Below are 16,940 nucleotides of genomic sequence, written 5' to 3'. Positions count from 1 at the left end.
TGAAGTTCTCCCTTTTTAGCTCAGAAATTCTTTTAAGAGATGTTTTGAGACTAAGACAAAGTTCATATATATACTTTGAGACTTTAGCAAGAATTTTTAGGTTACTTACCTTGATTTCCTCATCTAAGTCTCGAGTCCTTTGAGTCTCGAGTCTAAATTGGCCATTAGACATATATTTGCGTAATCTTCATCGCTTTCCTTGCATTCAGTATTGCTCCATGTCTTTGCTTTGAGAGCCTTTTTGAATTTCTCTGTTTTTCCTTTATTTTTCTTCAACAAAGGGCGATTGGGTCTGATGTACCCCTTTTTTCTTGCATTCGAAGCAAATCACATCATTGTTGGTCTCATTATCCTCGCTTGATTTCTTTTGATATTGAATCCGATCCAGTGTTAAAGTTGCTTGGAAAAACTAATTCTAATGGAATTAGAATCTAGTCTTTCAAAGTAACAAGATCATGCCAGTTCTTCTTGATTGCCCAGATCTCTCAGGATTCTAACAGATTGGATAGCATCATTTGGTTTAACTTTTCTTTTATAGCTATCAAGGATTATTTAGGCATCTTCTCTTTTTCCTTTTCTTTCCTTATTCAATCCAGTTCTTTGAGGTGATTTCGCATATCTACCACATCGGTCTTGTCTTGTCTAGTGGGAGCTTTTGTAAGGGCAGCAAAGATAGACGTATTCGAGATAGTGCGGGAAGTGAATGCTCAATCTGCAATGTAGTTAGAAATAAATTGAAAGGATTGAATCTTCCTTCTTCAATGAGTTAGATTTGCCTTTTGAGTTTTTCTATTTCCACCTTGGGGCTCTCGAGATGATGATATCCCAAATGTTGTCCGGATTCCAAGGCATGAAGCCTTTTCTCAAAGTCCAAAAGCATCTTTTTGATGGTTTCATCATATCTTCGAAGATATCATTGCACATCCACAATTTTGGAATCAATTGTTTTGAACTCATTGTTGTGTGCTAAAAGAGTCTCTGATTGCCACTTTAGGATGGCTTCAGCAACATGAGTCCTTTTTTGTCTTCCATGTTCTTCCACATCAGTGGGGGCAAGTACTTTGGGAGCATGTTGATAACTACCTTGCGGGTTGATGAATTCTTCTGGGGCAGGGAATAAAAGTTTCGGACTTTCTCGAACAAGAGGAGGAAAATCTGCCTCTTGAAACATAGCGATGGAAGAATTAGGTGATGCCTCTTCAGGAGCCTCAAGTGGGTAGGAATGCTTTCTTGCCCACTTTAGGATTGGCTTATAAAACGAAGAAATAACTGGTTTTTTATGAGGATGAGGTGATGGTGGTGGAGTAGCGAACTCTATTGGTGGAGTTGGAGCATAAGAAACCATAAATTGGAATTTGTCACACTCACCAAAAGTATCAATAAAAGAGTCTCTGTTTAAGTACCTTTGATACATAGTATCATTTAACTTCTTGTGTTTCCATCGGGGTCTTGCATTTGGGTCTACCTCATTGGGAGAATTTGTACAGTAAGAGCATTGACAAAAAAGGGTCTCAAAAACAGTAACCATATCGATCCTTGTAGTAATGGATAGGGTTTCAATTACTCTGAAAATATTGGACAAGCCTTTTGGGATCTGGCTCGGAAATTGACTCAGGAACACATGGTTCAATCATGAAAAGGATCTGAAAGATAGAAGGATTTTCTTCCTTTTCCTTGCCAAATTTGATGGAAACGGTGCCATCTTTTTTTTCTAACGAACTCGGAGTATGAGGATTGGAGAGGCTTGTTGTTCTGATGTAGTTTTTCATAGTTGGTAATCCAAGTTTCTGAAAGGTGTTTGGCCAACTTTTCTCTTGGGATTTGTATGGAAACATGAATGTAGGATGCTTAGTCATGTTGCATAGAGATGAATAGAGTATCTTCATTTCCATTCTGGAAATTTAAATCAAGAGCATGGTTCTGCACTCAATAAATCATTTGGTAGCGCAGTGTTGCTGCAATAGAGTCGGCGATCAGGGAGCTCCCGGTGAGCGGATCTAGACTTTTAGAAAGGAGAGTAGCTGGGGGTCTGAAAAAACGATTGAAGTTTGGATATAAGGTTACAAAAACTGTTCCAACATTCAAAGTGGTTTGGACAGTATCAAAACAGGCATACTAATATTCTAAAAACCGAGTATCCAATAAGGCTATTCTAGCCACGACTGGCAAGCGTTTACGACCGTGAAAGGTGAGAGCAAGACGAACATGAGAGTACCCTTGCTGAGTCCATTGCTTGGGAAATTCTAATGGAATTTGAAGAGTAACAAAATACTTCTTTTCAGTGGTAGGGAAGGGATGTTGATCAAATTTTGAGGGCTAGACGTACTCTTTTACTTCCTTAGGAGTTTGGCGAATAAATTGTCGGATGGAGCGAATGGGAGAAAATAATAAAGTAGGCTTAACAAAAGCAAAATAAGGGTTCATAAGGGGGAGATGAATTTAAGAGATTTTGGTTTCATTGCTAAGAGAGACTTCATAAAGATAATCGATCTTATAAGCATTTGACACGCGAAAATCTAAAAGAGTTGAGAAAGATGTGGATGAGGTGAGAGTAATCGGTGCTTCTAGTAGTTCGAGTCCATTCATGGTATCAAAACCATGGTTTCGTTTGTAATAAGATCATTTCCATGCGCTCGGTGGTGAATCCAAGATCGAGAAGATCTTTTCACACCATGACTCATTTCTTCATCGGTGATAAGCACACATCGAAAATTCCTTCTTCAATAATTACGTCGTTGCCAGTTAGTAGTAGGTGCCTAGGTTTGGCTTCCTTTGCACTATCGTCGTATGGAAACAACCATAATATATTAAATAAACGCAAATCTAACATGTGGAGGAGCAAATCTTCATAATTTAAGGAGAAGCCAAAACGCCTGTGATCATCATTGAGACTAGAAGTAGAGTACCTGTACATGAACAAAGCAGAGGGGCATGGAATCCCCAAAAGCATATTTATCAAACTCCCAAATCTAGATCAGAAAAATCTAGATCAGAAGAAGATAGCATCTAAATCTAGAACTAGATCAAGAAAATTCAAACTCTCAAATTGAGAACTAGATCGGGAGAAGAGACCTCCCAAATCCAAATCGAGAGAAAAAAAAAAGTAAGAAAAGAATAATAAACGCAAACAAAATCAACAAAAGAGGGGGGGTGAGACTAGCTTAAACCCTCCCCCATGGTTGAAGGTTGAAGAAGAGGATGGAACAAGAAAAAAAAAAGGAAAGAAAAAGACTTTTCGGCTCCCTCTGAAGTTGCCTTTGAATTGAATTGCTTGTTGAAATAAGTTTCTAAGTTAAGATAAGATTTAGGTTAGTCTATTTCCTACTTAAAGTAGATAATATCTCACTTTTTAATCATAAATTTTGATGAAAAGCACAAAAAATGTCAGGTACGTGTCATGTAGATTGATTGCATCGCATCCACGTCATTTGCCATGTCATATAGTTTAAGTCGTGTAATTAATGCATGTCCTAGCCAAGTCTCATTTAGTAATTGCATCATAGGCTTGTTAAATCAGGTTGCATGTCATGGAGAGTTAATTAAAGGCGCATGTCAGGTAGAGTAGTTGCTTATAAATTATAGTCCGTCATTAGAATTAGGCCAGTAGTTAAATTGCATGAAATAACTAGGGTCAAAGAATTTTTCCCAAAAAGCGGTTTGTTCTTCCAACGTCTTGTAATTTCCACCTTATCAACATCGAGTATTCTGACCCAAAAAAAAATCGAGTATAAACCAGAATGCCTGGTATTATAAGAATCAAACAGAAGATAAAAGTCTAACAGGCTATGTAAACAAAACAAACACGTTAGTAGATGACCTGCGAGCAACCGCAACCTTCTAATACAGAACTTGCAATACAATTATTAATCTAAAAGTATAATTCTCGATATCATATTGAGGATGAAGAATCACAGGATTCGACACCATCAAGCCAAGGTATATTAGGGCATTCTCGTATACGTAAGTTACGGAGAGATTGTAAACGTTCTAGACCGGTGACTTCCATTAGCTCGTAGCACTCCTCAAGATACAATTCAGATAAGTGCTTCAAGTTCGACAAATCCGTCACCGCTTTCAATTTTCCACAACGTGTAATAGAAAGCATTGATAGCCCAATGGGAAGCTTTGGAAGATATTCAAGCCAAGGGCAATCAGAAAGAGTGAGTTTCTTGAGAAGGGTTAGTTGGGAAAGTTGTGGCAACGCTGGACTCTGGCAGGTGATACGTAGAGCAGTTATGCCAAAGGGCAGTTCTGGCAGTCCTCGAAGCTTTTGGCAATATCGAACACTCAGGTTTTGGACAGAAGACAGCTTAGAAATGCTTTCTGGCAAGCTTGTAATGTCCGACTTCTCTAAATTAAGCTTGTTTAGCGAAACCAGTTCGCCCATATTACTAGGTAGTCCTTCTAGATTTTTGCATCCTGAAGCTCTCAAATCTTGGAGTTTCGTCAACATTCCGATGGCACCAGGCAATTCTGTTATGTGAGTTCGACAAATGTCCAAGATCCTTAAGTTCTGCAGATTCCCAATGCTTCTAGGTAATTCTGCAATTGCTGTCCTTGCTAAATGTAGTTCAGCCAACGATTCCAACTTTCCGATAGAATCGGGAATTTCTCTCAGCGAGGAGCATCCCCATAATAACAAGCACTGCAAAGATGCTAGATGGCCTATGCAGCTGGGTATGCAAGCTAAGAATGCACAATTAGAGGCATCAAGAGTCTTGAGCTCCTTCAAAGAACCAATGGATTTAGGTAAGCCTTCAATCCGTGTCCCAGATATGTCCAACAGAGTTAATGACACAAGAGAGCCCATGGATTCTGGAAGTTGAGCTAGTCGTCTACAAGACGAGGCACTTAGTTTCTCCAGCTTCATCAAACAACCTCTCGAAATAGGAATCTCTTTTATATTAGTATGATCTAAGATAAGCTCACTCAATTCTTCCATTCTACCTACTCCAACCGGTAGCTCCTCCAATCTCTTACAACTCTTGACATTCAAGGAGACAAGGGTCTTGATGTCACCAATAGAAGGATGAATCTCTTGTAGATGCCAACATCCTTCCAGCAAAAAAATTTCTAAGCTTTTGAAAGCAGACAAATCAGGAGTTCTTCTCATAGATCGACAATTCAGAAGGTTGAGAACTTTGAGCTGGGCTGCCATCTGAAAAAAACAAAAAACAAAAAAAAAAAAAGAGAGGATACCTCAATGAGTTTGGACTGCTCTTCCAATACTCCTCATTCTTGTTTGGAAATTTTAAAATTCCAAAAAAAAGTAGCAATGCACCGTACTCCTTCAATTTAGACTATTTAAAACACCATATAAATGTTTCATAGCTCAGTTCCCATGCTTGCATTGCTATAATACTCCACTGTGTCACGTTTTTTATATTGAAACATTCCTTAAGTAGTAGTGTTTGGCTACGTCACCAACATAGAAATAATTTTTGAGCATATCTATTGCAAAAAGAATGGTAGGGACATACCAGTGTTTAACTTTATTTTCTTACTGCAGTAGGCATATCTTCCAATTTGGCAAAAATAAATATCAACTAGCTAGCACTCACAAAACGAACATATAATTCGCCCTCATAAAAACCATTATGAAGCAATGCACTTATTTTCAAGCATTAGTGTTTACTTTTGTTTTTAAAATAATTGATTCTGTATATGACCATTCATATAGTGTTTCAGGTCAAAAACAGTAAAGAATGTTTCTTTGAACATACCAAACTATACCAAAACGTAACTTTTCATTTTTCATGAAAGAAGATTGACATGGATACATAACAAGAATTGCTAAAAAGAGATGCATCAGGAGAGAATCACTTAGAAGCCACAAACCATTTAGATTAGAAAAACTCAAGATAGGCACATATATAGTAATTATGTTTCTAATAGATCTTAATTAATGCAGTTAAAACAAGTTTTCTTTTTCAGTATGTCTAGTGTTAACCATGATTGTTTGTTTTGTTAAGATAATACTAATTAAAGATATATAGGACAGAAGCTTATCATATATTTAGGTGCCTACAAATTCCTCTTATATTAAGAGAAATATCCTTATTCTGAGGAAGGATATTAAACCTCTCCCCAAAAAGAAAAGAAAAGAAAGGAGCAAAGGGAAACTTGGTGAGATTAGATCTTCAACATGTGATTGTCCACAAGAGATATGCCTTCTACACATCTTACCTTGAGTGGACCCCAACCTCCCCCAATCCTCCGAAATCCCACTCCACGACAGATCCAGCACAACTAATTTCTTCAGATGAAAGTTGGCCGCTGTGAAATTCAAGGGACAATCCTCCCATTGAAGCCATCTTAATTGAGGAAGCAAGTTCAGGAAATCTCCAACAAGATTCGCAGTGTTCACTTGAAGGAACCTCAAATGGGTCAGTTCTTTAAATAGTTCACCTGTGTAGCTTCTTCTACAACCAAATTTGTCTAGACGAAGGGCTTCAATCTTACCAGTGCCCTGCAATTAGAAAACATTGTGGATTGTAAGTTTGAAATGATGAAAAGAAAACAATTGTATTTAAGAAAAGCCGGACTAATTTCAATAAGTTGTCATACTATAACGGTGTAGCCTTCTGACTTTCAACTTCCTGAAATGCAGGTTTTGCTTGAAAAATTCATCTAATTTATGTGAAAACGTGAAGCTCACAAGGGTGTTTCCGAACTTCTACTTTCCAACTATGCCCTTTGCAATATGCACCTTATGAATTCCCAGAAATTGCACCTTTCAAATATACAATAGAGGCCTCTCTTTATGCACACGCCATTTTAAATATATCTAGAAAAATTCACGCCCTTTATATGTGAAACAACACAACCTTGACTCATGTCTTTTATATGTACAACAACATCACTCTTACAGTACAAATACAACCATCAAACTTGCCATCAAAGCAAATATCAAAATGAAAAAAAATCCCAATTGTAGAATCCCCCTCTTTTTTTTGTACCTAGATTGCAATTCTCAATAGCAAAATGAAAACGAGAATGTAATCCATAGATTTACATACGTGTTTTACTTTCATTTCCGATCATGTGTATTTTGAATAACTGTTTTTCATTCTTTATGGAAGAAAATTTGGTCATATATCAAATGTTATATCAATGATTCTTACTCCTCTTGTTTACAGCCATTTGATGCTATCTTTTCATTGTTGTGTTGATTTTCTCACAGTCAAATCTAAATTTTTTTATCAATTTGCTGATAAATTAATGAGATCTTGTTTACAACAGACTAGACATGAAGAGTGATCAAATTGGATTTTGAAGGAAATCAAGCCTTTTACATTTTCTTTTGTTGCAAAAAAGTATTTTAGCAACTCAAAATTGTCCATCATCACAAAAATAAAAAATAAAAAATAAAAAGCTAGCAAATTCATAGAAAGAAATTTATCCCCAATTATAAAAAGCCTATAGAGTGATATAATATACATTTGGAGGGTTATATTACACAGTTGCAAATATAGCATAAACAAATATGAAAGCCACCAACAAATTGACGTTGTTAACTAATGCTTGACGACAAAGGACTTGATTGCACAAACTGTGAAAGATAAAGGGCTACATTGAGCTAAAAATATAAGGGGCGCAACTTGAAAATACAGAACCATGATAGCTAATGGTCACAAATGAAGAGATCTCATTGATCATAGAAAACAACTCACGAGAGAAGTCAGTACTCAGTAAAAGGAAAAAGAAAGAAAAGACCTCACAAGAAATCAAAAGAAGAATCCAAACATCAAACACGTGCATCATACAGATATGTGGAACATGGGCCCCAACAATTTATAGATGTCATGTTTTCTCTGAAAGTAGTCTGTCAATCATTACATTTTCATAGTTTTGTTGTGGCATTTAAGTTACCAAAAGAGTGTTCTCATCACATTATTATCATGAGGTATATATCATTAATAACCAAGAAACTGCTCCTCTGATTATGTCCCAGAATCAGGCAAGAACAGCAATTAAATGAAGGAGCTCTTTGTTGGTAAAAGCAGCAAGTTTCGGAGATTCAGGATTGACAATAATTTTTACCTCAAACAAGAAAGAGAAGATGGACTCACATTCAATGACTAAGCCAAGTAGAGAAAACGCTTACCTTGTTGTTGTCAAGCACCTTGATGGCTTCCTCATAAATCCATAATCTGCTACGGCCTTGAGGCTCCTTTTGATTTTCTAGGCGAACAATTTCCCTTCCAAAATCTCTCATTTGATTATGCATCGTTAGCTTGCCGTCTTTATCAATTTTAATTAAGGACATAAGACACAATACTTCAATCCCATTCTCTGGGAAAAATCACAGGCATCCCACATGTAAGTTGGACTTTGTTTAGATGATCCAATAAAAACATGCAATATCCAAAATATCTGTTGCACCCGATGATCTAATGCTTCATAACTTATACTCAAAGTCTCTAGGACTTTCTTATCGGCACTTTCTTTAATTTCTTCGATGTATCTTCCCATACTTCTTTTGGCTTTCCACATAAGAATGAACCAATCACTTCAAGAGCTAATGGATGCCCCCCGGCAGTAGATACGACATCACAAGAGAGAATCCGATAACCACTTTGAGGAAAATCCTTCCGAAATGCATGTCTACTAAATAATATCAATGATTGAGTTACAGACAACTCGTTGACTTGGTACATGTAGCCTACACCAGTCTCATCAAGAATGCTCTTGTTTCTAGTTGTGACAATGACTATACTTCCTGCTTGAAACCAACTACCATCTCCGGCCAAAGCATTCAACTGATTCTTGTCATCAATATCATCAAGAAGAATAAGGACTTTCTTACTTGTAAATCGAGATTTGATGACACCAATTCCGTCGTCAACATTAGACACATCATGTGGATATCTTAGTATATCATAAATGAGATGCTTTTGTAGACATTCAATACCCCTGTGCTGAGATGTTTCTCGAATATCCGCCACAAAGCTAAGATACTCAAAATGACCAGAGAGTTTGTTGTATAACACCTTTGCAAGAGTTGTTTTACCGATGCCGCCAAATCCATAAATTCCGATAACCCTTGTATCATAGAATTTAGTATCTATTAAGCTCATTACCTGTTGCACACGAACATCAATTCCCACCAACTGTTCGGGAATAGTTAGCTGAATTTTTAACTCACTCATAACTTTTCTAACAACAATTTTAACCAATTCTCCTTCATGCCTGTCAAATAATAATAAGTTTCAGTATAGGATGGCAATATTAATATTATTTTCAAGTAAGATCTGATTATGAGAAACTAAACAAAGTTTTTGTGGAGAATAATGTACCCTTTATTAACTTTGTCTGATTCCCATCCCTTCAAGAAACTAACTTCTTCGAGCGCTTCTTCCCATTCCTTCACAACCTTTACATCCAAATTCTCTTTATGTGCATCGATAGCATCTCCCAAACTTCCTATAAGATGTCGCAATTGTGAGGTTCCACTTTGTAAAATATGGGCAACACCATTTGCCCTCTGCTTCTCTTGCACTTCAACATTTGAGCCAGCTCGCAAAGGCACCATCTGCTGGAAGCGTAGTTCTCTGAGATAATCGGGATCGAGATCTTACACTGCTTAATACTGCAGAGAAGCTCAGGACCAATCTCCTCACCACCATAGAGCTCATTGTCATCTCTGAATACATGAATTCCTGCATTGACAAGGCCAATATAGAGATGATCGGTGAAGCCCTTGCGAGTGTCTTCCCCCCTAAAGCTCAAGAATACTTCATAGTCATTTCCTTTTGGCTTTTTGGTTATGCATTCATGATCACCTACATGTGGAGAGGTCGATGAGGAAGACGCCCCATACACCGGATCTTCAGGATCAGCGGGTTCTCTTCTTTTCATCTCAAGAGGATTGTACTAATACCCAGGCACTAAAAGAGATTTACGGAGCAGAGCCTCAATTGAAGAGGAATAAGAAATCCCAGATCCGGGAACTGCAGAAATGTCTCTCAAAACTCAACTCGGAGCTACATTCGAACGAAAATAAAAACTCTCATACAACTAATCAGAAGAAAATGGACCAATCAAAACAGGAAACAGAGAAGACAAGAGAAGAGAAGAGCAAGGATTCATTAATTACCGGAGAAGTGCTCAAACAAGAAAATCCACCCACTGCTGTGATCTCCACCGATTCTCAGCCTTCGACGATGAATAACCAACACACAACGCTCTCTACCGTGCGTGCTCCAACGATGCTGCGTTCTCGCCGTCGAACGACCCAAGACCCTTCATGCTAATCAAACCGCTGCAACCGCATGCTGCACGGACGGCAATTACTGCACATACAATTTCCGCGGCATTAGACAGAAGGTGCGCAGAACCTAACCTACGCAGGGGTTTTGATAGAAAGCGAGCACGACTTCAGGAGTACTCTGGGATTTGCAGAAAGGTCGCGATAATTTCGTCCTGAGGAGCCGGAGCCCCGACCAGAGGCCCGAGGTCGATCGTGGAAGCGGAGATGGCGATGCGTGGAAGCCATATCAGATGGAACCAAATGGAAGAAAAAAAAAAGGATTGAAGCCAGAAAACTCACCGCCCAAATGGGTACAGCGGCGGCGCTACAGCGTTGCGTGCGCCGTGATTTTTGCTGGGGAAAATCGTCGACGGATTCGCGAGATCAGCGAGGCTTGTTGCCTCGGATTCGCCGAGACGGTCGACTTGCTTCAGCGCACGAACTGAGGAAAAGGCTTCTCCGGGGAATCTGATGCCTCGTCTTCGATGAGCTTGAGCACAGATCGTGATTAAGCCAGGATGGGATGTGGACCCTCTTTATCAGGCCCAATATCAAGAAATTTCGAATAATCCATTCTATAATAGAGGCCCACCAAGTAGCATATTAGGTAGTAAAAGGCCGTCGACTGAAGTCCCTCCCTTGTAATTGGCTTTCTAGCCCCACTCAGGTTTCGGATTCGCTTGACACAAGAGCCCATTTGGGAAATGCTTGCAATTTCAAGTAGCCTCCGAGGGCTTTTAGCTCAAGGCACATGGAGAGCATTGAGAAGTAGCTTTTCCAGCCTCCAAATGGCCTATTTATGGAACCTTTTATGCTCACGGAAAAATTATCTAAAAATCTCAAATTTATTACAATTTTATCAATTCAATCCTAAACATTTTTGTGTTTTGTTAGTTGAATCCAGCCGGCTATTTTTTACCAAAAATTGCTAACATGAATGGCCGCTAAATTTTATGTTGTTATTAAATGAATTTTTATTCAAAGAATAGAAATTTTGTATCGTTATCAAACGTGTATTTTCAAAAACTTAATAGAATAGTTATTTTTCATGCCCAAGTGGAACTTCACCTTTCATATAAGTACTTGTGGAACCCATAAGATATCCCCCGATCGGGTAAGGCTCGAGCTTAAATCGAAGTGAATGATTTAAATGCAAAATTATTTGCACCACCACATGTCTTTACTCTTTTGATGAAAAAATTCGCCCATGAAATTTCATTCCTTGTTCTTTAATACAGCTCCGCCCGAGCAATTGTGGGAATGGCCGTAATGCTAATTATACTAAAAAAGTTAGTTTACAGAATTAATTTAGTACGCCATCTGTGAGATTGGAGAGTGAAGTCGCTGTCTGTTTCCCTTTCCTTTGCAATAGAGTCACGGATTTGGTGATTGTTAATGAAGGTTAAAAATAGATAATCATAGTAGAAATTAAGTGAAATTAGACTTAGATATTTTTAACATTTATTATTTAGTACATGGTTAATTTAGAAATAAATCTATTTTCTTTCATTTATTAAAAGTAATATTAGAATAAGTGGAGAAATAAATGTGGTAGATACAGTTTTTTTCTGTTTTCCTCCGAAAGTTTCCGGAAAAAGGAAAATAGCGTTTTTAAACTCGGAAAAATACATAATTATGCACTTTAAAAGGTTTCGGGCGCATGATTTTGACTAAATAAAATTTTCCAATCTACGATCTTGGGAAAATGTAAGATATGCGTAACAAAAAACGACATATGGGAATGGAAACTGGAGTCTTGTTTTTCGGAAATATTAATAAAAGGAAAAAAGAAAGAGGAAGAAAGAAAAAAAAACCTAAAACACCCTTTTAATATATTTCGAGTAAACTTGGCCCCCTCACCCGTGCATATATTGTTTCCCCATTTGCCGCGAGGCCGCGAGGAGTTGAAGCTGTGGGGGGTTTTCAAGAAGAGTCCTCTTTCCGTGTTTCTCCGCATTTTCTTTTTGATGGGGCGTCGAAGAAGTTGTGGGGTTTCGATTCTTTCTTCCATTAGCATGTTTACTCCCCAGAGGAAGGCATACCCGGCGCTCTCGCTGCCGCCGCGAGGAGCGGTGGAGTAGTTAGTTTACCTTAGCTAAATGGGTAAAATTTGATAGATATTGTTGATTATGGCTTATTGCTTTTTTTAACCATTTCTAAGGCTTGGAGTAGTTAGTTTACCTTAGCTAAATGGGTTCTTGGATATCAGTTGCGCTAGAATAGTTAGCTTTTGTTGTATTTGACCGAATGCAGCACCTTGTATCCGTAGTTGAGTTCGGTGTGCTAGAGAGAGAGAGAGAGAGAGAGGATAGTAGTGTTTAAGGAATAGGGTAAATATTTTTTGAGATAAACCGGGCATACTATTAATTATTGACACCATGCTTGTTCCTTTGAGTGTATAAAGCTGTTCTGGGTTGGTAATAGCTTCTTGCAATGGTATTATAATGTTCTATGCACCTGTTTGCGGGATGAAAATTTTGGTGTGTAATTTACCTACCCGAGTAAACAGAGCATGAGATGTGGTTTGGGATAGGTGGGCTCATTACTTTGTGTAACATCCCATTCATCGATCAGTCGAACCCTCCTAGGAGAGATATTATGCTCCTTTGTATGCAGCAAGACTTTTCAGACGTTAGTAGATGATGTGAAAAGTGAGATGTCACAGGATCGCCTCTTTGTTTGCTACAATTCAAGAAGCATCTTGTGCAATCGAGGTGCATGGCATGGGACGTGGAAGGACATGGATGCCATAAAGTGATCTGGTTGTCCTGAGATGACTTGTTAACATGTTAGTAGTCTTTAAATGGACTTGGCAGTTTAGCAGTTATGAGACCTATCAAGCTACTTAAGGAAAAACTACCCTCAAATCCTCTTACGTAAATTACCATTTACGTAAGCAGGGTAGTAGGAATCCCAAAAGTATTTTAGGAGAGTTATGGGGTTCTTTGGAATTTGTCAAAGTGTGGGGCAAGATAAGCCTTTCAAATACGACTCAAATGGCAACTGATCTGTGACTCGATGCTGCCGAGATGAACATGCAAGATGTTGCTTAATACTCGACATTTCTCATTTGGTTATCTATTATGATTTTTTGTTTGCATTAATTGTTGGAAGAATTGTGTCTGTTATTTTGGATGATGGCATTGTTGTTTCTCGGTGAGGTTCACAGTGGAAGTGTACTTTTGCCAACATTTGGATGTGCAATGGCCACAAAATCTCATGTTTATCTGTATATGTAGTGTTGAACTAGGTTAAGCAGTTGGCATTTAGGAATTGAATTCCCTGAAAATCTTATTTACTGAGATCTAGCAGTTGTTGTTAACCTAAATTGAAGTCTGTTGGCAGCAAATTGATTATCAGTATAATATGGGGCTGCTTCCGATCGACAAAAAAGGAGTGGAATCGAAGTTTGAAGAGTTAGGTCAAGCATCATCAGAAGCACAACAGCTCCTCCAACAAGAACGATCAGCCCATCTGATTGCAATGTGAAGCTGAGAAGAAAGAGGAAAATCTGAGGAAAGCCTTGGCTTTTGAAAGGCAGTGCGTGGCAGATGTATGCTACTTCTTGCTGATGGTCTGGCAATTTGAATTTTCTCTTATTTGAATGCTCTAGATTTTGCATTGCATTTTAACTGTCTTATATTTTGGAAATAGAGTCAACTAATGACAGGCTGTCTACTGAATTTGTGTTGCTTAAATTTCGTTCATGCGCACGAGGGATTGCGAAATCAGATCATTTAAAGGTAACACAAATTCAATTGCAAGATGATTCTTTATGATCTGGCATAATGACCGTACTCCTGGTGGAGAACTCTTGCTGGAGCACTAGTTTGATTCCCATTGCCAAATCATGCGTTGCTATTCATGTTAGATTTCTGGAGACATAAGATCTGAGGAAAGCCTTGGCTTTTGAAAGGCAATTTGTGGCAGGTGTATGCTACTTCTTGCTGATAGTCTTGCAATTTGAACTTTCGGTTATTAGAATGCTGTAGATTCTACATTGTGTATATTTTCACTGTCTTCTATTTTGGAAATACAGTCAACTAATGACAAACTGTTTGCTGAATTTGTGTTGCGCAAACTTCATTCATGGGCACTAGGGATTGCTAAATCGCATAGTTGAAAGGTAAAACAAGCTCAATTATGAGATGATTCTTTTATGATCTGAAATAAGCGTAAAGAACTCTTGCTGGAGCACTAGTTTGCTTCTGATTGCCAAACTATGTGTTGCCATTCATGTTAGAATTCGGAAGACATAAAATATTGGGTACTTCTCTCACCTAAGATCCATTCTCTTGCATAAGGAATCAAAAGTAGGCAATGGGGTTCAAGTGCAGAATTTTTTTCTGGACTAGTTAGTCCACACTGTTGCCGAGTGCCACATTACAATATTTCATCCCCGTGGACAAGGAATCAAATGTAGGCACTGGGACTGATCAAGTGAGGGATTTTCTCTAGACTAATTAACCCAAGTTATTGCATTAGTGCTAGATCCCGTGTGAATATGTGTGTTCATCATGAGTATATTTAACTGCCTGCAGAGTCTATGATCAATGCTGTGCTCAATTTATCACTTCTCTTATGTAGGACTTGTGTCTTTCTTTTTTTTCTTTTTGTCCTTTTTTTTCTGTCCTCATTTCTTTTCTTGCAATTGATCTCTTGCGTCTTGGTAAAGTAGGATTTGTGTGAAAATGTTCAATTTTTCTATTTCCAGACAATTTTATTGACTATATGTAGCCAACTCAAGCATATAAATCAACAGTTTGTGTTTGCTTGATTGGAGGGTGGCTTAGCCACTGTGGTTGATTGTGTTAATCTGGTGGTTGATGAATCTGAGAGTGTTTTACTGATTCTTCAAAAAAGTTAAAGATCTTTGTCCTTGCTTTATATTTTCATGAATTATTGGTGAAAATCTTCTTGTGCCAAAAAGGTTAACGAGAGCCTGTTTTAGCTTTTTTTGGTTTTTGTGGGGTTATGGTATAATTTGGTGAGAGCTTGCTCCTTTCATTCAATTGAATTTTCAGTTTTGTGGCAACAGGTCACCATCTTCTTAAAAGTAAGTTTTCTAACTCCTCTGTAAAAGCCAAGCGCGAAAAGGAAAAGAAGTATTGCTTTTGTAAGCTCGTTTCACGCATTAGGAATTTATGCCAGTAGGATCTTATTTGCTAGCCTCCCTTTCCCTACAATCTGACCCTTTTCAGACATGAAGGTCTGTGATTGCTCTGCGCACACATAGAGTTGCAGGACATGCATAGGCCTGTTTTAGACCAATTTATGTCTTGGGTAAATATTAAATTGTCAACATTGGTTTAATATGTGGCGATTTGGGGCCATATTTCCTATTTTAGTATAAAAAATCGAGTGTTATCTTTGTTTCTTCCTTTGCAAGAGTTGCACTTCAAATGGGAAGATATAATGAGAGCCACTCCTCAACTTGATTTTTTGAATATATCTTATCTCATGTGAGCTGGAAGTGAACGTGATTATCGTTTGAAGTCTTCCATATTTTTGTTACATAGCTGAACTTCATTAATGCAGCTTGAGAAGGCTCTGCACAAAACATATAATGAGCAGAACCAAATAAAGCTTGATTCTAGGAAGAAGTTGGCTCAAGCGAGTGCTTTGACTATTGGAATTGAGGATAGGTCATTGGAGGTGAAAGAGAAGCTGCACGACGTTGATGCCAAGTTTGCCGAGGTCAGCAGAAAAAGTTCGCAATTAGACTTGAAGATGCAAAAGATGGAGGCACGCAAAAGTGTACTTTAAAGGGAGCGTTTGTGTTTGAAAACTGAGTATGCTCTTTTCAACTTGTGCATCTTTATGCATCATGCATGATTGTGTTGTTTACATTGCCATAGCTGTAAGAAGTTTTTAACAAGTGATGTTGTAAATCTGCCCTTTTATGGCTGGCAGGAAGCGCACAAGGCCACTTTTTATAAACAGAGAGAAGATTTAGAAGAGTGGGATCAAAAGTCGCAGGGAAGGGAAAAGAAGCTGTGTGAGGATAGGAGAATCCTTTACATGAACAAGGAAAAGGCCAATGAAATTGACCAACTTCTTATGCAGAAGGAGATGGATCTTGAAGAAGCTTACAGAAACACGATGCCATCCCAATCAATGTTGTTTGAGAAATTCATACATATAAATCAAGTTTAGCGGACTTGGCTGCAAAAGAAAAGGTAAGTTCACTGTTCAGTGTTGCTGGTTCTCCTGTCAGTCTTTGCAATCAACCTACATCATATTTTTCCAATAGTCGCTTAGTTCACTTTTCAATTTGGTTGCAGGAAGTACAATAAGAAGAAAGCATAATAAGATCAAAAGAGGAAAAGCTACTTGCATTGAAGAACAATCTGAATCTGGGAGATAGTGTGAGTTGGATGCATAATCTATCTCTAGAAATTACTTTTTTATTACATACTGGAGCAAGTTATTGAAGATGGACTTGAATTTGATGGTTTTCCTACTAGTGATCATTATTTTGTATCTCAAGGTGAATAGTATTCATACTTCATTCATCTTCTTGTGGGTGTTGGATAAATTCTTTTTGGACAGAATAGCTTTATTATTTTGGTATGTATAGTCCAACTAATTTATAAAATTGCCGTGTCTCATGCTTCTTGTCCTTGTCAATGATGCTGCTTATGATTCAACGCAAATGTGATTAGCTGAAAAGGCATTTTCTTTGTGG

The 16,940-nt window shown here is 38.0% G+C and overlaps 1 protein-coding gene and 1 pseudogene across 1 annotated transcript; both read right to left on the bottom strand.

Moving 5' to 3' along the window:
- Window positions 1-3,860: 3,860 nt before the first annotated feature.
- LOC120288896 (disease resistance protein RUN1-like) lies at window positions 3,861-6,204 on the bottom strand. The gene is made up of 2 exons (XM_039303134.1): window positions 6,187-6,204; window positions 3,861-5,158 (listed from the first exon to the last, which is right to left on the bottom strand). Exon 2 carries the CDS (start codon window positions 5,156-5,158, stop codon window positions 3,890-3,892), a length of 1,269 nt encoding a protein of 422 aa, XP_039159068.1. The 5' UTR covers window positions 6,187-6,204; the 3' UTR covers window positions 3,861-3,889.
- Window positions 6,205-8,408: 2,204 nt separating this feature from the next.
- On the bottom strand, window positions 8,409-10,186 carry LOC104432630 (annotated as a pseudogene).
- Between the last annotated feature and the right edge of the window lie 6,754 nt (window positions 10,187-16,940).

The sequence above is a fragment of the Eucalyptus grandis genome, chromosome 1, assembly GCF_016545825.1.
Source record: "Eucalyptus grandis isolate ANBG69807.140 chromosome 1, ASM1654582v1, whole genome shotgun sequence".
Taxonomy (NCBI): domain Eukaryota; kingdom Viridiplantae; phylum Streptophyta; class Magnoliopsida; order Myrtales; family Myrtaceae; genus Eucalyptus; species Eucalyptus grandis.
Note: the sequence above shows the minus strand (reverse complement) of the source record. Positions and strands in the feature narration are given on the sequence as shown.

Coding starts and splice junctions, on each gene's coding strand:
- LOC120288896 (XM_039303134.1), bottom strand. CDS start 5,158: ATGGCAGCCCAGCTCAAAGTTCTCAACCTTCTGAATTGTCGATCTATG.